The sequence below is a fragment of the Labeo rohita genome, chromosome 5 (genome assembly GCF_022985175.1).
Source record: "Labeo rohita strain BAU-BD-2019 chromosome 5, IGBB_LRoh.1.0, whole genome shotgun sequence".
Taxonomy (NCBI): Eukaryota; Metazoa; Chordata; class Actinopteri; order Cypriniformes; family Cyprinidae; genus Labeo; species Labeo rohita.
The window spans coordinates 36,201,460-36,224,539 of record NC_066873.1 but is presented as its reverse complement, the minus strand read 5'-3'; the positions used below and the strand labels follow the sequence as shown (position 1 = coordinate 36,224,539).

The 23,080-nt window shown below is 33.6% G+C and overlaps 1 protein-coding gene across 2 annotated transcripts in view; it reads right to left on the bottom strand.

Moving 5' to 3' along the window:
• si:dkey-215k6.1 (transmembrane protein 132C) overlaps positions 1-23,080 on the bottom strand; it is a 245,291-nt gene that overhangs the window by 98,388 nt on the left and 123,823 nt on the right. Inside the window, exon 3 of one of the 2 annotated variants that reach the window (XM_051110577.1) lies at positions 14,123-14,263. In XM_051110577.1, the coding sequence (XP_050966534.1) occupies positions 14,123-14,263 (141 nt within the window). Of the gene's footprint in view, positions 1-1,082; positions 1,153-14,122; positions 14,264-23,080 lie in introns of those variants that run through there. The other variant, XM_051110578.1, reaches the window with a different exon arrangement.

The following is a 23,080-nucleotide window of genomic DNA, read 5'->3' as shown; positions in this document are numbered from 1 at the left end:
AAAAACCACGTTAACATTGAAATTTGCTTGTTTGTCCCACAAATTCAAGTTTATATTGATAATGATATTAAGCTAAAGCAAGGACTACAATGCAAGCAGCCGTTTAATTAATGAGACAGTGAATATTAGGCATGAAAAGTCCAAAACAATCATTTGGAAGGAACCTAACAACGGAAATGAGAGCGCACCTGTTCAATCAGTCTGATTCTCCTCCACATTTCTCTCAGAAAAGCACAAAGGGACTGCCATGACAATGAGGCTTCAAAAAGACACTAATTAAATGCCCTGCCACTTTCAGACGTGTGGATAAACACATGATAACAGGCAGAAATTTAGTCTTGACGACACCAGGTTGATTAGTCAGAAAGCAGTACTTTTTTCTGACTGATAAAAATCTAAAAGACATGTACGTCTTTCCTAATTAGCTGGTATTTGTAAAACATTTGAAAATCACTGATAAGAAGTGACACTGAAGTCTGGTGTAATGGCTGCTGAATATACTATATTTTACAAAACACACACACATACTATATATAGCTTCTGTGTGGACTATGAAATGAATCATTTGTGGACTGTACTGAATTTCTTTGAACTGCATTTCAGTAAAGTACTCTTCATGTCATTCGAACTCCTGTGACGGATGGCCAATTCAATTTAAATTCCAACTTGTTAACTGAAAGGAAGCCAATTCTTAAATTCAGAAACATACGCTAGAATGAGAACAAAGACTTAATCACACACACGGAGAGAGAAAAAAAAGAGATTTGGAGAAAGAGAGTGATTTTCCACTAAAATGGTTACTTCCAGGTTTGCGCTTTAGAAAAACAACACTCATCTGAAATCATACCGCATCTGCAAGTCTGTTTAACAATAGAGAAAAGAACTCACACACGGACAGAGACTAGCTCTCTCTTTTTCCCTTAGAGACTAAAAGAGGCATTTGCAATACTAATTGGTTCTAATATTATGAATGCAGAAGTAATATTCTTTACCTGCTCTTATTTCTCCTCCACTAAGCTCATTCAACAACACTGAACTTTATATAAAACAGAAAATGGAAGGCCATATTTAAACACACACACCTTATCAAACACAGCTTTTTCTTGTGTTAACATCTGCCTCCGGTGATCCGATCACAAGTGGTCAGCCGAGACAAATTACTGTTTACACCTGATCTCAAAGTGCAGTCTCCAGTGACTACTTGTGATTGGATTTCATCAAGGGGTGGGTCTCTGATTTCCTGAGTACACAGGTGTTGTCCGGGATGCAACAGAAAAACAGTGCGTCATGTGTCCCTGACTACCTCCAAATTTAGTTTGAGTGATGGGATCATGTTTCTAAGAAACACCAAACGCCCATTTATAGTCTAGATTTTATTGCTGCTGGATTGTACTGGATGTCTCAGACTGCCTGGGTTGTGTGCACTGGGAGATAAAAGTAGAAGTCTAATGCATGCATTACAGAATGGTTTTTAAAAGTGATGTAAGGTATGAACGAGCAGGCTTGCACACTACATGCAAACAACCATTCAAAAAGTTTGGGGTCAGTAAAGAGATATATTATTACAAAAGATTTTGCTTTCAAATAAATGCTGTTCTTTTAAACTGTCTATTAATCAAATCCTAAAAATCCTGAAAAAAAAAAAAAAAATCAACAAAAAGAAGAAGAATAAGAGTGAACTTATATGTTATATATCAATATTAGAATGATTTCTGAAGGTTCATGTGACAGTGAAGACTGCTGAATTTTTTATTTTTATTTTTGATAGAATACAGCTATTCTTAATCGTAATAATATTTCACAATATTGCAGTTTTTACTGTATTTCTTTTTATCAAATAAATGCTACCTGTTCTCATGACAAAATCGTACCTGTGGGAATTTTTTCGCAAGGCGCGAAATACATACCAACAAGTACTTATAACTGCAGTTTCCAACAGAAATGAATACTAGAGGTGGTAAAACAGTAATGGTAAAACAAAAATGACTTGTAATCATTTTTGTACACAGTTATGTTGGGCATGTTACTTCAAAAAAAGTAATTAGTTATAGTTACTAGTTACATCTCACAAATAGTAACTGAGTTACATCATTATAAAAATTAACTTATTACAGGGAAAGTAAGTCTATTGTGTTACTTTAAAAATTTTTTTTAAATATGTCAAATAACTTGTATGTCGCCAAAATTTAATTTGTTAAATGAATGAAATGGACACTAAATAGAATAAATTATTATTATAAACATTGTACACTAATCAACACAATTTTAATGTCACTGTGGGACAATGTGAGAGACACCTATCAAATTAAATAAATGACTAAATATTATCAACCTTCTACGGACACCTTGGCAAATTGCCATTGGCTAGTAAATTTAATATCTATAGTTTTGTTTTTTTAAATATCTGAAAGTACACTTAGCATCAGTCAGTCAGGCATTATAATATGATATTATAATAATTTAGCATTAAAATGTATTAATTAGAATAACCATCTATGAATCTATGATCTAACCATCTATGAATGCATATTTGTCATGTTGACAGATTGTCATCTGCGCATTACTTCCACCTACTACTGGAGAAACTGGCAGTTCTTAAAAGCTGAAGAATTCCAAAGGAACTCCGTTATTTTGAGAGGAAAATACAACAAAGAATATCGTTAACACGCAACGCATCAATTCTGCATGGTATATAAGACTCTCTCGCTCTGTATCTTTCCTTGCGTGTGTGTGAGACAAAGCGACGGCTAGTCGTGTGCCTTTACACTAGAGTTTACAGTTCATCATATGTGACCCTGGACCACAAAACCAGTCTTAAGTCACTGGGGTATATTTGTAGCAATAGCCAAAAACACATTGCATGGGTCAAAATTATTGCTTTTTCTTTTATGCCAAAAATCACTAGGATATTAAGTAAAGATCATGTTCCATGAAGATATTTTGTAAAATGCCTACTGTAAATATATCAAAACTTAATTTTTGATGAGTAATATACACTGTTACAAACTTTATTTGGACAACTTTAAAGGCGATTTTCTCAATATTTAGATTTTTTTGTACCCTCAGATTCCAGATTTTCAAATAATTGTATCTCGGCCAAATACTGTCCTATCCTAACAAACCATACATCGACGGAAACTGATTTATTCAGGTTTTTTTTCCGAAAATTGACCCTTATGACTGGTTTTGTGGTCCAGGGTCACAAATACAGATCATCCATTCAGATAAACTAAAAAATAAAATTATAATAATATTATAATAAATTATAGTAACGATCCTAAAACTTCTGAACAGTAGTGTATACAATCAGTTAATTTACTTAATTTTAAATAAGTTTAAATGAAACTTTACATTATCTATTATAAATAGAAGTATAAAATAGAAAACCATACAAATGCAATATGTGCAGACGGCCTATGGTTTGTGGGCTAGATTTAAGGATAAAAACACTTGAGTTGCTGCACAAATCTGTCTCCATGGAGTGGTGGTTTAAGACCCCTGTAATATATGAATTATTTGACCAGTGGGCTACTTCTGAAAAGCAGCATGTCCACGGCTCCTGTTTTGACAAATCCTGCTCAGTTTTCCCGGCTCTAAAGCCTGAGACAAATCTACTGGAGAGCCTGAAAATGTGTGCCCAAGCTTGAGTCATGAACAAACTCTCAAGCATAATTCCTGAAATTACTGTTTCTGTATTACACATGTATCCTGCTGATCCTGTTTTAAGCCGAGAGGTCTTACTCGCAGACCTGTTCAAGCCCTTCTGTACAAGAACAGAACAAAATGAACTTAAGTTTCTCATTTGGAAGTACATATGGGTTCCGGTTTGTCAGATATTAATATAATTAAAAGAATAGCTCACTAAAAATGTAAATTCTGTCATCATTTACTTACCTTCATGCAATGTTTTTGTTGTTACCTGTTTCTTATCCATTTCATTGATGTGTTGACTGACAAATATGCATCCCGTTAGTTTACTATTTTGTTTATTTTAAACCTTTGTAATCCAAAAGGATGGAAATGTTTTATTATTCAGCTCTAGAAATGTCATTTGAATTTATGTTGAAATGCAGCATTAAATATTAAACGTTATTGATTCTTGCATGTCTCAAACCAGGCTTGATGCTATTAACAGCTTTATTTGGCTTCAGAGGACTTAAAGCACATGAGACTACTTTCATGCCTCTGAATTTTTAGTAAAACTTTTGATAAGCTCAGTTAGTTTCTTTCTACCATTTGCCTAAACCAAGTGTGAGGCTAAAGGATCTGGGGCAGTTTTCTTTGTGTAATCTTTTAAAAATTTTCCTCGGGGTATTCACATCTGAAATCAGCCACGTATGAAACCAAACTCTCAGGGGCCGCAAGGAAATTAGCCGCTGTTTACTTGTTCATCCAAGAAAAGGCACTTTAGGAGAAAATTAGCAGAGTGAGGTGATGCGTTTCAGAAGTTTGCAGCTCAAATGTTCTGCGTATATGTGTCTGTGTGCTGTTGGGAAGCGAAGTGGTGCTGGAGGGAGGCCCAGAGGTATTTCTTTCTCTGTCCTTAATAAAGAGTGGGATTAAAAAAAGACACACCTGTGTTCACATGTAGCCCCTAAGCAAGCACACACATACACGCAAATAAGACAAACAGGCCCCTCAGCAGCTTCAATTCTGAAGACACATCTGCGGCCACACTCCTGCAGGGAATTTCACACTCTTGCACATTCATGGCCTAAGAATAAAACAGCATGAAAACCTCTGAACACAAAAACTAATTAAATTTCTAGAACATCTCACAATTACATCCACTAACCAGTGTTGGGAAGGTTACTCTGGAAATGTAATATGTGACCCTGGACCACAAAACCAGTCATAAGTGTCAATTTTATTGAAATTGAGATTCGTACATCATCCAAAAGCTGAATAAATAAGGATAATATTTGGCTGAGATACAACTATTTGAAATTCTGGAATGGGAGGGTGCAAAAAAAAAAAAAAAAAAACAAGAAAACGGTCTTACTTTATCAAAGTAATGTCACTACTACAAATTACATTTGATTAATTTTTGATTACTTTTCTAAATTTCTAACAAATGTTTCCAACCATTTTCAAACATTTAAAATGCATTTAGTTATATCATCATAAGTTCATAGATTTAAAAAGTGATTTGATTATAGAATTTACAGCTCAGGTGAAATGCAGATTTAAACAGAGTTTGGTAAAGATTTCTGAAAAAAAAAGATAATTCATAGGGCTTTAAAATGGATTATTTTAACTTTTAAGACAATTATGTTAAATAATGTAAGTTTCATTATTTAAATTAATTAGAGATACTTTTGATTACATTTACATTTAACATTCAGTTTAACCATTACAACAGTGGTTAAAGGAAAGTCTAGGAAAATAAAAAATGAGAGAAAAAAAAAGAATACAGAAAAATGAAAACAGAAAAAAGAACATTTGGAAAAAATAAAACAGAATTTGAGAAAAAAAAAAACATAATTCATAGGGGAAAGAAAGAAAGAAAAAGAAAGAGAAAGAGAAAGAGAAAGAGAAAGAGAAAGAGAAAGAAAGAACGAGAAAGAAAGTAATATTAATATTACTATTAATACTATTAATATTATACTGTAACATTTGAAAATTGCAAATACACAACACAGCAACAGTATTGACCCATACAGTATATTTTTGGCTATTGCTATAAATATACCTGTGCAACTTAATGAAAAATCCTAAATTAAAAAATTCTAACAAATGTTTTCAACAATTTTCAAACATTTAAAATGTAACTATTTCAATTATTAAAATAATGTACCTGATTACATTTGGTTACTTTTTGATTACTTTTCTAAATTTCTAACAAATGTTTTCAACCTATTTCAAACATTTAAAATATAATAAGTGTAGCTATTTCAATTACTTTTTAAAGTAATGTAACTGATTACATTTGATTACTTTTTGATTACTTTTCTAAATTTTTGTCCTAAACTTCTGAGAAAAAATTAACATAATTCATAGGGCTTTAAAATCTATTTTTTATGTTATAAAATTTTATGTTATATTTTTTGTTTATTATTCTTTTATGTTAAATATTGTAAGTTTCATTAAATTAATTACAGATACTTTTAATTAATAACATTTTATTTAACCATTAAAACAGAGTCTAGAAAAATAAAAAACAAACAAAAAAAAAACAGAAAAATGAAAACAGAAAAAACAACATTTCGAAAAAATAAAACTGAATTTGAGAAAAAAAAACAAAACATAATTCATAGGGGAAATAAATTAATACTATTAATATTATTAATATTATACTGTAACTTTTTATCAAATTAATAAGTCTTAGCTGAATAAATGTATGACTTTCTTTAAAAAACACTCTGACCCAAAACTTTAAAAAACTTTTTGGTACAGTACTTCCTGCGTAAGCCAAAAATATAAATGTACTACAGCCTTTCTTGCGGTTACCTTTGCTATAGCCTATTTCCAAAGGGCTGAGAAAATGAAACACACTAATCCAAATGTTGCCTACTTTTGTATATACTGTATATTAATTTAAACAGGTATGCAGCCTCATTCTTTAAGCATACTATTGTACAGTGTGTGTATGCCTGAATGAGCTTTGGGCCTCTGAATGCATATACTACCATGTGTAAGACTATTTATTCTTTCTTTGTGTCTGTAAGCCTCACTGTGCACTGTTCTCTGTGGAGCTATTTTGTAGTAAAATATTAAACGGTACACAGCTTAGACACACACACACACACACAGCAAGTGTAAGTCAGTGTTAGGTCTCCCAGGGCCTTTCCTGATGTTTCATCTCTCTTCTACTCACGCTCACAAACACAAATCTACCAGGACAATTGGTGATTTAACCCTGGAGAGCTGTAAAGTGTTTCAAAGAGCAATTTATGACTGGAGTAACACTATGAATGGACTTTATAAACCCACAGCAGTGCTGCTCTTGATTTAGAATCACTCACACAGTGCAGATAATGCAGTGCAACAATAATCAAATTACCTAAATGAAAAACATAAACATTTCATTAGACTTTTTGTTTACTACATTCAAACGACATTGAGGAATCATTTTCAAACATCAATCCACAGTGAGATTTCCGATACTAAGCCTCTATAAAGTCGTCGTATAGCAGTTGTATTTGTTAAAATGATTTAGTAAAAACATAGCTATAGGTGAAGCGTTTTTCTGGAGAAAATGGCACACATCATGTTGTACAGCAAACGCTCAAACCAAGAAACTTTAAAAGAGTGTAACTAATTCCCCTTGCTATACGAGTCACTTTAGACTTGTGTCTAAAAGCATTTGGTTAGTGTGCATTGAGATGTAGCTGTAAACTTCGCCGGGGTCATGGGTTATCCGTTCCACAGCATTATGCTTCACTGGAGCACTCTGGTATACAAGCCATTACTTCTTTCTTTCTCTCTCTCCCAGACACTCACACACAGATGGAGGCAGGAATGACTAGCCATTCGCCTGTCCTGTTGCCCCTGTCCTATTAACCTCGTTCCTCTCTCTCGCTCTCCCCCTCGGACTGTAGCCTTCAGTGTATAAATACATTGAGTTTTTATAAATGTGATGCATTAGTCATGTGGTACGTGGCCTAGACTGACCAGCTCACTGCCCTACAGTTTACCACAGTCATTTAAGCGCTTATATGTGAAAGGAAGACAAAAAAGAAAGAAAGAAAACCATAAATGGATGCCAAACCAATGGAACTTACTTATTTTAGTTACTTTTTAAAATGTTGTTTTATGTTTGTTGTTGATGAGGTTCAAGGGATTGTTGAACTTGACTTATACTGAAAAAACAAAAATAACTACTTAGAAATGTAGGGCCTTATGATTTCCGATATGCGGAGTCCAGTCATAAAAACGGAATTTACTGTGTTAACACAGAATGTTACGGACTTTTGGATAAATAAATCAAAAGTAGGTCAGTAGACTTAAATCAAAACACGATACTAGTGTCTGTGAATATTAAGCTGCAAAAACTGAATCCAGCGTGTCTCTGTGTGAATGAATGGCACAGACACACAAGCGCTTGCGATGTTTTTTACCTCTGCCACCTCAATATATGAGTATGTGAACAAATAAACAATCTCTAGAACTGCTCTGAGAGTCACTTCATGAGCATTTGACCATTGCAGTAAAGAAAATCTATTGTATCATATACAAACAGAAACTTACAGGTCTTCACAGCATCCCCTTGAAGGATCTGTGACAGAAATATATTACTTAATGTAATGGCAGTACTACTAATAAAATTATTCTAAAAACATTCATTTCAAAGGAATATTTACCAGAAGACTTGTTTAGCAGAAAATTGTAAAAACACAACACATTATTTCTGAAAAAATAAATAAATAAATAAATAAATAAATAATACAATGAATTAATATAATAATAATAATAAATTATATTTTTTCTTCAAATAAATTAATTAGAGATGCTTTTGGTTATTCAAATGTAATGAAACCATTAAAATGGAATCCCTAAAATTAGTGGAAAACAGAATTTGGTAAAAATAAAACAAAAAAAATCGAGAAAAAAAAATAAAACTAAAAATTTCATAGAGCTTTGAAATGTATGTGTTGTTAAACTTTTAATAAACTGCTGGTAAATACTGTAAGTTTCATGATTTTAATTAAATAGACATGCTTTTTGATTAATAAAATTTAATTTAACCATTAAAACTAGAAAAGTCTAGAGTCTAGAAAAATTAAAATGGAAAGTTTCAGAATAGCAATTAAAGCAACAGACTTTTGTTGAGCTTCAAAAATTCTATAAAAACCACCGTAAATATGTTAACTCCAAGTAAATTCAGGAGCAAAATAATAAGAGTGTGAAAAGGTACAGTACATTAAAATAATCCAACAACAACCTTGGGGAAAAAATCCTAGACACCTGATGAATATATATATATATATATATATATAATATACAAATATGATATCTAGAACTGGAAAAACTACATGGGCATATTTATAATGAATATACATTTTCTAAAGTTCACTTCCACAACAAAAATTTACAGATAATGTACTCACCTCCTTGTCATGCAAGATATTCATGTCTTTCTTTCTTCAGTCATAAAGAAATTATGTTTTTTGAGGAAAACATTTCAGAATTTCTCTCCATTCAGTGGACTTCAGTGGTGCCCACGAGTTTGAACTTGCAAAATGCAGTTTAAATGCAGCGAAACGTTTGGTCATTTTCTAAAAAAAAAAAAAAATTACAATTTATATACTTTTTAACCTCAAATGCTCATCTGTGTGAACTTTGTGTATTCCGGTTCAAGACAGTTCTTCTCCATCTTCAAAATTGATCTACATCGCTGTTTTACCTTTTTTTGTAAAGGGCATTTGATCTTCTTTGCACGTTCACTTTGTAAACACTGGGTTGGTACTTCTGCAGCGATTTTTTAAAAAGTACACAAATTGTCAATGTGTTTCGAAAATGACTGAACATTTCACTAGATAAGACCCTTCTTCCTTGACTGGGATCGTTTAGAGCATTTAAACTGCATTTTGGAAGTTTAAACTCACGGGCACCAAAGAAGTACACTATGGAGAAAAATCCTGAAATGTTTTGCTTAAAAAAAAAAAGCAATTTCTTATCGACTGAAGAAAGAAAGGCGTGAACACTTTGGATGACAAGGGGGTGTAAATTATCTGTAAATTTTTGTTCTGGAATTTAACTTCTCCTTCAAGTGAAAAAATATTTTTAGAATCCTTATCCAGTAAATCACAAAAAAACTGGAGTCATGGGATGGAAAAATAACTAGCATTAAAGTATTTTAAAAGTAGTCCATATGGCTTGTGTGCTATTTTCCAAGTAGGGCTGTCAGTTTGATGTGTGTTTAATTTATTGACAGCCCTAATTCCAAGTCTTCTAAAGCTTGACAATCTTATTATGGTGCTTTTTTGTCGCTTAAAAGTGTCTGCCATTCACTTTCTTTGAAAAGAGCACCTCTGAAATTCTGCTAAACTTCTTTTGTGTTTAACAGAAGACAGAAAATCACTTTGGAACAACATGAGAGTGAGTGAACTACTGCTTTAAGTGATTGAGAAAGTATTTGTGTTTTCATCATCACATTTACTCACATTATCATATTTAGGCCAAAACCCAGCGTGTGAGTGTCTGGCATTCTGTGCTTGACTCTCTCTCTATCTCTGCTCTCAATGACCCATACACTTCTCTAATTTTATTTCCCCGTATTTTCATTAGCTACGGCTGCGCAACCGAGGGAAATACATTCTGCCTGCTTGTGTGTGGCAGTAAATCAATACGGTGAGCGTTAGTCTTCTCTCCTACTTCTGTAAGATTGTCATCCCTCGCTTCCCTCTCGCTCTCTCCCTCTTTAGATTTCTTCAAGTTCTTACAGCTAGACTGATAAGGCCTGACCTGAAGGTCACCTGCCGCAAACATCCAAAGCTATTTCAGCATTCTGAAGAATCGCAATCAACTACGCAAGATGGGTAGAGTGTGTCGTGACGAATGACACAAAGGCTTCCATGGCTTAACTAACTCTGTATTGTAGATCTGTAATGGCATGTCAATGGCTGTGTTTAGTACGTCATTCTGAAAAGGCGAGGGACAGAGGAGACCTTTAAAAGCAGCGGACCATTTCCTCGAATGGACTACAAATTTACTCCTGTGATGAAAGCTGAATTTTCAGCAATGTCACATGATCCTTCAGAATTCATTCGGATTTGGTGATCAATTATGATCAATTACTATTGGTCCTTAATTATTAAAATGGTTCCTATCATTATCAGTGTTGAAAACAGTTTACATATTTTTATATTTTATATTTTACCTACTGTTTTTGTGGAAACAACGATACATTTTCAAGATTCTTTGACAAATAGAAAGTTTGAAAAGAACAGCAATTATATGAAACCATTAGAAATCATTTGTAACATATACATGTCTTTAATGTATCCTTGCAGAATAATAAGTTAATTTCTTTTTTTTCTTCTTTTTTTTTCTTATGTTCCTTCTTCTTTTTTAATTTTTCTAAGACCAAAAATGGTACATCATGGTTTAATAATAAAATAAAATAAAATAAATATTTGGGAAATGTCTAAATCAAATATTTACATCTGATAAAAATTTTGACGTGTGTGATGTTATTATTTTCTAGCAATAAACATTAACCACAAAAAAAAAGAAATTAAAAATACAAAAAACAAACATTAAATTAAAGAAATAAAAAATAAATAAATAAATAAATAAAATAAACAGGTTTCCACAAAAATAGTAAGCAGTAAAGTTTTGCAATCCTGTTTTGAAATTTTGAGATGTCTAAATCTAGTTTTACATCTAATAAAAATCCTGATGTGTGTGATTTTGTTATTTTCTAGAAATAGACATAAAAAAACAGACAAGATAAAAATAAAATAAAGTAAAATAAAATAAAAATACTAAGCAAAGTTTTGTAATCCTGTTCTGAAAATCTGCAACGTCTAAATCTAGCTTTACATCTGATAAAAATCCTGATGTGTTTGATTTTATTATTTCCTAGCAATAAACATTAACCAAAAAAAAATAAATAAATAAAAAATAAATAAAATAAAATAATAAAATATTTTACAACAACAGTCGTGAAAGACTCAAATTCCTTTCTTGAGACATTTGACATGTTTAAAATAGCTACGTTTGATACAAAAAATGCATAATATATTAGCATCTAGTTCCTCATATCTGTGTCTCTAATGCTTTAAAAAAAAAATTCATGGTATGTGCCACCAAACAGTGGAATATGATGGGAAGAAGTGTCGTCCCTCTGTTTGGTCAATGGCGAAAACACAACTTTTCTCTAACTCACTAGGTGCTGTGTTTGTGCGACAGCGGAACGTGTGATCAGAATAAACCAATAAACCATCTCTTTTTCTCTTATTATTCATCTTCTCTCCCTCCATCTCTCCTGTCAGCGTGTGACTCACAGCAACAACTGAATCAGAGAAGCATTTAAGTGCAGGAACCAATTTTCCCCACCGTATAAAAACCACATGAGTACGAGAGCCGAGCAATTACCGGCGACGATGACAGCTTTAGGGTGACGCTCGGGTCGTAAATTTCTCACTCCGCATGCCGTTGGGAGATTTCTACATGCTTTGGATATCAGGACAGACTCCCATAAATCGCAGAAACGTCTATTAGAATTCCCATTCCGGCGTTCCTCTCTCCTAACCCATCTCCTCGCGCTGCCTGGGGAGCTAACCTAGAGCGCCGCTAACGGCGCCGCCGTCATCAGGGTGACTGCTACGGGAAGACGAGAGGGACTGCGAGGAGCTAATTTGCACAGGAAGAGGACAGCGGGGCTGAGGAGGCTGCCGACGATATGCAGAGGAATCGCTGAATGGTCCAGAAAGCAGGCGGCGAACGTGCTGGAAAATCCACGGAGGAGGACTCGCGAGGCCTAATCAATCAAAGAGCGTGTGCGGTGATTAAAAAGCACTCAGGTGGAATTTGTTACACTGAAGAGTTTTCTCTCCTCAAAGGAAGAAAAAGAGCAAGTGAGTGGCAGAAACTGAAATTAAGAAGCCTTGGAGCTAATCATTTCTCCTACAGTGGTCTTCAACACTCCAACTTCATTGTACAAACCGAAAAAAGTGAAGAGAACGAAAAAGCAATAAGATTGCTAAATGGTGTGAAATTTCAAGCGATGCAACCATATACTCTGTGATCAAACATAAAATGGTGATTCTCATGGAAAAATGTCCATTCTACGTTTCAAAAATATGGAAAAAAGCTAAATTCTGAAATATTATTTCAATTTAAAATTACAGTTTTCTATATTACTATACTTCAAAATATAATTTATTTCCATTTTCATCAGCCATTACTCTAAAAGTTAAAAAGAACAGCATTTGTTCAAAATATTAATCTTTTCTAAAAATATAAGTCTTTAGTATCACTTTTTAGCAATTTAACACATCCTTGCTGAATAAAAGTATTAATTTCAAAGAAATGAAAACCCCAAACTTTAGTGTTTATTGTTACAAAAGATTTGTATTTTAAATATAATGCTGTTCTTTTGAACTTTTTATTCATCAGTGCTGACAAAAGTGTCACAGGTTCCAAAAAAATATATTAAGCAGCACAACTGTTTACAACATTGATAATAAACCAGTATATTAGAATGATTTCTGAAGCCTCATGTGACACTGAAGATTGGAGTAATGATGCTGAAAATTCAGCTACGCATCAGACAAGTAAATTCTATTTTAAAGTATATTACACTGGAAAACCAATTTTTTAACATTTTTAAAATTTCCCAATATTAAATTTTTTTCTGTATTTTAAATCAAACAAACACAGCCTTGATGAGCAGAAAACATTTTTAAGAAACATTAAAAATCTCTTTCTCTTTATATATATATATATATATATATATATACACACACATTTTTTCCATGTTTTTTAACTATAATATATTATACAGTATTATTATAATAATACACTGTAAAACGTTTTCACCATTGTACAAGTTCAGCAGCTGCCATCATTAAATCAGCTTCAAAGTACAAGTCATTTTAACTCAATTTATTGTAGTGAGTTGAAATAACTTGTAGTTTTAAGTTGAAACTGGTAACTGGTTTACAGTGTACAATACACAATTTTAATTATATTTTTAGTGCCATTATTTTACATTCATGTGATATTTTCATGACAATTAAGTTGGTTGTCCCTCAACAGTTATTCTCATTACTGTCACAGTATTTTTAACTGTAATAATATACAATTATTACTTCCATTTATTCATTTAAGTTTATTTTAAGCATTCTACAAGATCATACATATTATACATACATATTGCTTTCTTTTCACAGTAATGAGAATGAACTTGTCACAATATGGTGATGAGAAATTGAGGTGAAATGAGACCTGAGGCGAAATACTTAATTATGAAAATTATACCACAATAGACTTTTTTTTAAAAAAACAAAATATAATTACTTGTTTCTTTCTTTTTCTTTTTTTGGTGTAGAAAATATACTCCAATAATCTTTGTTTTATTAATAACACACACACATTCCGTAAATGAGCTATTTTTCCATATGAACCTTCATCTGGAAGCATAAGCGGTGAGTGACATCATAGCAGTACTTACTTCTCATTGGTGGAGCTGGCCTTCCTCTGGCAAAACATGGACAGGGAGGAGGAGCCGGGCACTACTTCTTGCTTGATTTCCCACGCTGCCAGATTACTGGGCTTCACCACCATGAAATTAATGCCTTCCCCATACTGGACTCTAAGGAAATCAAGAACACAGGATTTGAACACCCTAAACAACAAAACCATACACTAATTCACTTAACATAACTTCATACACAAATTAAGCTCAAACACACATTTTTGTTTTTAATTTAGAAAATGCAGCCCCTTAATGATAACATATTGCTTTTTTATTACCCGTTTAATAAATAATCAGCCACTACCAGGTATAAAATCCCAAGCAGATGACTCACATTAACATTAAGCGTTAATTCCACATCCAAATTTAGAAAAGCAACCACATGGGGGTGTATATCACACTCTTTCAAGAGTTTTAAAGTGTTAGCACAGCACTGTGGAATAAAATGGCTAATACATTAGTTAGCTATGTAACACTTCTATTTACATTTATGTGCTTTAGGAAGTATATACTGTAGTATACACGTATTGTAATTGTGGATGAGGATATGTGCATTTTTTATTGATAAACTTCTGTCCTCTGGACTTGTCTGCTGACTCATCTATTCCTCACCTTGGCAAGACACTGCAGACTTTATTAACACACGCACACACACACAAACCACCACATCTGACTTTCAATGGCCTTGGAAACATCAGAGGTGAGATTTCCTAACTTAAAAAACACTGCCAGGTTTTCTCAGGTTCCTTTATTCTCAAGGTTTTTCATTACTATTTATCAGCACTTTGGCTGAGGACTGTAAGGATTTTCAAATCAAAATGCAAACGAGAGAAAAACACTGATTCGTGATTACTGTGTGATTACTGTTAAAAGATCAGCTCTCTTTTTTATGAGTTTGGTCTCCTCATACATTTAGTTTATAAGCCGTGCTAACAACCTATATAGAGTTGCAAATCAACAAATTTACAGCTAAGAAATCTAAACAAGGTGTGGTAATGAGACTTACTTTAGTATATTGTCATTAGTGGAGCAACAGACAAAACAAATGGCCATGTTGTGTCGCTTGATATCATACCTGTCTTTTTCTTACACAGAGACATCCTCAGTTCCTGAATCAGATTTATGTTGCCTAGCCACCTCATATTTGTGAGCACAAAGCAGGTGATGTAAATAGGTTATTGTGGTAAAAGAACATGACCTTTACTGCCCAGAGACAGAGATTCATTAGAAGTAAACATATGACTCTGCTCTGTTCTCCACATAATTAATTACACCTCTGTATCCATGAATTAAAGGAGAAATAGCACAGTAAAGTGCCGTTCTTCCAAACACCTTGTTGAAAGAAAAACAATTCAACTGGCACATGTACACAACTGACTAAAAGAGGCTGTAAATATCAAGACTAACAAATACTAATAAGTACAGTAGTGCCGCTTCTGTTATTATTAGCAGAGAGAGGAATCCATCACTATAACTGGCTAACCCTCAGTACAAAATTCCATTCAGAATTTCATTCATACAAGTTAATTCAGAAACATCTAAGCAACAGCCATTTCTCTGAAAATGTGAGTAGAGAAAAGTTGTATGTCAGTTACAAGTTTATAATGGTCCAATGTCACATTCTTATTGTAAAGTAACCTTGAGCTTGAGAAATACATAAATGCAAGTACTTATTCACTACAATATATGTGGAATTGCCATTGAGCTACATGAGTTCTTTACTTCAACACAGAATTGATTCTGTGCTTCTCGAGACATTGGGGACCGAGAGTCAGCTTCAAATGTTCAGTGAGAAATGACTAAGAGATTATCTTGATTATCAAACTACCACAAATCCCAAAAGCGACTTATTAGCCAGATGTGAAGATTTTGATTTATTCCAGTGACTCAAATCTTTTGACAAAAAGCAGAATCATATACTAATTTATTTAGTGACTCTTTCTGTAGGTTACATCATTACAACAGCAGGAGGCGCCCATCTAAGTGTGGAACATTTTAAGTCAATGAATCAAACTCAACAGATCATTAATTTTGATTCATAATATCAATTGTAATACTGTAAATCAGACTTTTGCACTGTTTAATGGAATAGTTCACCCACAAATGAAAATTTGCTGTTTACTACATAAATACTGAAGTGCATGTGACGCTCGCTGTGATTTTCGGCCTCTGCGTCTCACTATATGACAACATGAACACTTGAGTCACTTGATGTGAATTTTACCATTTTATTTGAGAAAACTAGCACCATATCATACTGTATACAAACAGATTCAAGAAGGCAACCCGTCAAAATAAAAGTACAATTTAAAATTTAATAGAACTTTATAAGTCTTGTAGGTCTTTATATATTCCTGTTCCTGTTTATATATTCAAATTTAAATAGAACAATTAAATGATAAAAATAAATATTACAAAATTAAGCACTTGATTGTAGAAAAAAATACTACAGTGATTATTAAAACTTTTTAAACTGAATATTCACACGATTTTTCTTCCATGTATTAATTTTAACAGTAAATCTCTGTTTGTTTGGAAAAAATTTAAATAAAAAGGTTTAATTTTATTTGATTAAAAAAATGTTTAATGCCTTAATTTGATTATCAGAAAAATTAAAACACACAAGAATTTCTGGGGGGAAAAAGAAAAAGATTGTAGGGCCCTATTGTTTAAAATGGGACCTCTTTTTTCACTGAAATAAATGTTTTCGTTATTATACAGAGAGTACAGTACAGAATGATTCCCCAAAGCTGTAAACCTAGGGGAAATACTGAATTAATGTCTTGTAAAGTGAAAAGCTGTATGTTTGTAAGAAACAAATCCATCATTAAGGCATTTTAATTTAAGTTCTAGACAAAATTAAGAGTCCATAATCCACAATAAAGCTTTCTTCAGCAAAAAAAGGTAAATCAAAACCTACTGATATATTTGTGTAGAAGTTCTTGATCAGCGCGAATTTCTATCCTGATTCAGACGAAATGGCTTTTTCACTGGAGGAAGCAATATTATAGATGGAGGTCTCTTATTTTATACAAAAACAACGTTTGAAGTTAAAAAACATGATAATGATGGATAGGTTTCTTACAAACAAACAGCTTTTCACTTTACAAGACATCAGTCGATGGACTTGACTCGTAATGATTACTTGTGGATTACTGTGAAGTTTCTATCAGCTGTTTGGACTCTTATTTAGATGGCACCCATTCACTCCAGAGGAGCCACTGATAAACACGTGATTTAATGCTTAATTTAGCCCAAATCTGTTTTCTGAATTCTGAAATCTGAGGATATTCCAAAACATTCCATAAACAAACAACTCTACTCAAATGAAGCACATTTTTCCATTTCTAAACCTCTTGTTTTAGGATCTTTTGAGAACAGGAACATCTGGGTAAAACAGCCTGCTTCCATAGAGTCACAACACAGCTGCTGCTCAACTCTTACGTAACTACTCAGCTATTGTGTAACAACTAAAAAATAGTTTTTATCTTTTCAAGCATGTTTGAACAAGCATTAGCATATGTACAAATTTACGTAATGAATAAAATCAGCTTCCTAATGTTCCTATTATCATGTTAGGGAAGATTGGAGTTGGTATCTAAAAGGTTGAAGGTTCAAATTTCAAAAACTGGTGAATTATCCACCCTCGTGTCCTTGAACAAGGCACCAGGATGCTCCAGGGGGTGTGTGCCAAATTAATAAATGCTAATGTAATATATCTCAGGCCAGTGATCAAATGGTTTCTAATACAGACGTCACATGGCATGTTCTCCCAGTGTTCTATTATTATTACAATTACAGCCAAAGTAAAGCTGGATTATTCAAGAACAGAAATTGACCGTCACTGCCATCATTTACCAGAAAACACATATGCGCATAAATACGTTGGTGCTGCCAATTGATATTTTGGTTCTCAAGACCACAATGGAAAAGCACTGTGGTAGTGAGCATAACAACGAGAAAGGTCATGCATTTGCGTGTGTGTGCAAGAGTGGACACTGCACAGGAAGCATTCAGGTCTGCAGGCCAATCCAATTGGCATTTAATTAACTGGGGACTCAGATCAGGGAGTTTACCCTTCTAAATCAATCCCCTATCCCGAGACTAAACGCTCACACACGAACAAACACACATGGTGGATTACACAGGTGGATTAGCAGGGTTTGTCTGGCAACGTGTCGGCTGGAGATGAGTTTGCAGATCGTGGCGTAAAGGGCGACGCAACCTTTGCACCAAAACAAACAGCCATGTCATTGCACGTGTGTGCGTGTGTGATAGAGAATAATGCATATCAGCTTGTCGCCATTCTGCATTTAGACTGAGGACAGACCACTTACGCAAACAGTGGGACGCAATCAAACATTAAATCAAATACTAAGCAGTTGCATAATATCTGTTGGTGTTGATGAACTTAGCGTCTAGCAGTTGACGTGGCTGCATTTGCACCTTCATTTGCATTGTTCCAAAACTTAGTCAGATCCCATTTTTAGGATTCACAAGTGCTTGCCTGTATTATTGCCAGGGTATATACTACATTTAGCAAATACTACATTTTCACATATATATGTAAATACATACTTTCTATTCTTATTCTGAAGTATTCTATTATTACAATGTATTTCTTAATTTAATACTTTAATTAATAGGAATTACAACAACATTTGTATTATTATTATTATTATTATTATTATTATTATTATTTTATAGTCATATTCATTGGGTCAAAAACTGGTAATTGTTTAAAACAATTTACTTTACGGTTACTGGTTTGAGTAAAAGTGTGAACATCCAATGTTTTTTTCAAATCGTTCAGCCCTAAAAGCATGTTTCTCACTCAAATAAGTCTCCAGAGTAAAAAGTAATTTTTCAGCTTTTTTTTTATTCTATGCAGATGCATCTCTTACAAAATCATCCCAATCATTCTAGAATGATTCTTTTTTTTTTTTTTTTTTTTTTTAAATAGAGGTAAAAATGTCTGAATTTTTCTTATTGCAAAAAATACTGCAGGAAAAAAATATTGTCTTTTTTTTTTTTTTTTCCCCAAATATCATACAAAATTCATGAAAAAAATATCATGCAGCAATAAAGCAAAGTGAGACCAGCATATTCCCATTCATAAGAAAATGACCCTTAAGAGTCGGTTCTTTTTAGTGATTCAAAGAACGACATAATTTCTTACACAAATTACTCTTATGAGCTGTTTTTTAATGAACAGTTCAAAAAGATGAGTTAATACCAGTCTGCACTGTATCATTTACAGCACTGGCAGAGAGAAAATGTCTTTTATACTTAATCAAAATATGAGTTTTAACAGAAATAAAGCCAAATGATTTCGAATCAAGTCAGAAGCTTGTGAATGAAACCAAATTACAGAGCTCTCCAAATGAGTCGCTTGATGGTTAGAACACAGGCTATGCAGGCAGTGGGCAGTAAGTTGGTTGCTAGGTTTTGGCACAGAGCTACTGTGTTGATCTGAGATTGGCACCCTCACTCTGATACATATGGATTTAAAGCACAGAGCCTCATATCTGGGGCCGTCTGCTGCCCAGTGCCAACACGGGGGCGGGCTCTGAGAGAGCATGACAGGAGCAGCCCAGCGTAAAAGTGTCCCTGAGACTCAAACCCCTGTCTGGACCAGTGTTTGAGTGACAGGAGCAGGACAGGAGCTCTGAGAGGAGCCTTGGCAACCCTCATGGTCCCCGTGGCAACCTCCTATTCCAAAGGATTCTTATTGGCTGGCCGTGACAGTTCCAAATGCCACAGGGGCCAGTCTGAGATGCCAGGTCTTTATCACTCGTCCTTCAGGGAGAGAGAGAAAGAGGATGTCAAAGATACATATACATTTTTTCTCCTTTTATTTTTTTTTTTGCTCGATTTTATAAACTATACTCCATCCAATCTTTCTTCTCACTATCTCTGTCCCTCTCAACAGGGAGGGCAGGAGTATTTAGAGATCTCCACATCGTCTTAAGAGCACGATCATTCTGACACAAGCACACACAGACATCCTGAATTCATTACACTACTAAATTATGCATGGCCGTCTTCTATGCTCTGACAAACTCACAGTGTCATGCTCATTCACAACTCTCTCCTGAATAGAGGCTAATCCGACCAATCAGAGCCAAGCTTCTAAAAAAAGATGCCCCTCACATAGTGCCCATTGCAGTGATGGTGCCCTACAGATAGTGGTTACCAGCTATACAAATAAGCCATCTTCCTAAAGACCTACAGCATGTTTTTAAAGGAACACTCCACTTTTTTGTAAAATAGGCTTGTTTTCCAACTCCCCTAGAGTTAAACAGTTGAGTTTTACATTTTTGAATCCATTCAGCCGAAGGGTCTGGCACTAGCACTTTTAGCATAGCTTAGCATATATCATTGAATCTGAGCATCTCGCTCAAAAATGACCATATATAATGACGATATTTTTCCTGTTTAAAACTTGACTCTTCTATAGTTACATCATGTACTAAGACTGATGGAAAACGAAAAGTTGCGATTTTCTAGGCTGATATGGCTAGGAACTATACTCTCATTCCGGTGTAATAATCAAGAAACTTTACTGCTGTACCATGGGTGCAGCAGACGCAATGATATTACGCAGCGCCTGAAAGTGACCGGCACTAAGTTTGTGTAGATGCAGAGCTGAAGCCAGCAGAGTTGACGGCTGTGTAATATCATTGCGCCTGCTGCACCCATGGTACGGCAGCAAAGTTCTTTGATTATTACGCCGGAATGAGAGTACAGTTCTGAGCCATATCAACCTAAAAAAAATCGCAACTTTTCATTTTTCATCCGTTTTTGTACACAATGTAACTACAGAAGAGTCAAGTTTTAAATAGGAAAAATATCGAAACTCTTTGGTCATTTTTGAGCGAGATGCTATCGCCAGACCCGGAGATCGGCTGAATGGATTCGAAAACGGTAAAACTCGACTGTTTAACTCTAGGGGACTTGGAAAATGAGCCTATTTTCAAAAAAAGTGGAGTGTTCCTTTAAAAAAGTAGAGAGGAGACCAGAAATATATTAGAACGATTTCTGAAGGATCATGTAAAACTGAAGACTAATGAGTTTGGCATCAGTAAGACTTCTAATGTTTTTTAAAGAAGTCTCTTATGCTCATCATGGCTGCATTATTTTTTTTTTTTTGGATCAATAATACAGGAATAAACGTAATATTGCAAAATTATTAAAATTATTACAATATAAAAACATGGTTTATATTTTGATATACTTTAAAATAATTCATTCCTGTGATGCAAAGCTGAATTTTCATTAGCCATTACTCCAGTCTTAAGTGTCAACTTTGAACTATATTGTATAAACAAACTTTGTGTATATTGTTACAAAAGATTTCTATTTTTAATAAATGCCGTTGTTGTAACATTTTAATCAAAGAATCCTGAAATTAGAGCATATTAGAATGATTTCTGAACAATCATGTGACACTGAATAGTGGACAAATGATGCTGTGAATTCAGCTTTGCATGACAGGAATAAATTCTATTTTAAAGTATATTCAAATAGAAAACCACTATTTTAAATTGCAATAATATTTCACAATATTACTCTTTTTTTTAATCAAATAAACGCAGCCTTGATGAGCAGAAAAGACTTCTTTAAAAAAAAAAATACTGATCCCAAATATATATATATTTATAATTTATACTGCATTTATTAAATTAAAAATACAGTAAAAAGTTATATTGTGAAACATTATTCCAATTTAATATAACTGTTTACCATTTTAATATATTTTATAATGTTTTTTTTTTTTTTTGTGATGCAAAGCTGAAATTTCAGCAGTCATTACTCCAGTTTTCAGTGTTCCTCTAGAAATAGTTCTAATGTGCTAAAGTGGTACACAAGAAATATTTAATGCTGACCACAGCTGTGCTGCTTAATATTTGGAATATTTGTGATATTACTATTTTTTTCAGGATTATATGGTTTTAAAAGATTATGATTATAAATAAATATTTCTTGTAAAAATGTAAGTGTTTACAGGCAGTTTTTTGTTAAATCTAATGCATCCTTTCTGAAAAAAAAAGTAATTTCTTGAGGAAAAAAAAAAAAAAACGTACTGACCCCAAACTTTTGAATGGTAGTGTACATACTGTGAATATGCAAAGATTCATTTGCAGTGGGAACCAGGGTCAGCTCCCCGTGGACAGACACCCATGGACCAAAGCTTGCTTTTAATTCTGCTTCAGAAATCTAATGTTTCCCCCCAACAGCGTATTTTTCTTGTACGTCTGTTTCATTTGTGAACTACCGCAACGCTAAATTAATGTTTGCTGAAAAAGGAAAATGAACCATATTAACCTTTTTGCCAGTCATGTGGAAAAAAAAAGTATAGGACGCTGTGAGCATGAAATAGGAAAAGTACACATGAAACACATTTCCTTCAGTAAATGAAAATAAATTTCCATCAAATTAACTTCACACCCACACTCCCATTTCTCATCTCCAAACCACCAGGTGATCCCTATTCAGATAGACCCAAAGGCCCTTTCACTGTGTGTTTGGCTAGGCATGTGATTCTTCTACTTTTTAATTGTGTGTATGTAAGGGTGTGTGTGTGTGTGTGTATCCGCCCAATCAAAGATCTCTGTAGGGAACTCCCATTAGCAGTAATATTACAATATGCCAGCTTAGTTGTGTATATAGAAATCTTTAATTTCAGGCATGGTACAAACTCCATGCTGTGGAGGATCTAAAACACTTTTTGTGTCCTAACTAATGGCAGCTCACAGAGAAATGACTGAAACTCAGCCATATTCATACATATATATGAGTCATTCTATAATTAGGGATATATTAAGAATTTGACAATGTGAAGAAAAAAAGCTTTCCTGTTTCCAAAAAAACCAAACATGACCTTACATAGCAGCTTTGAAACAATCTATATTTTATAAGTGCTGTATAAAT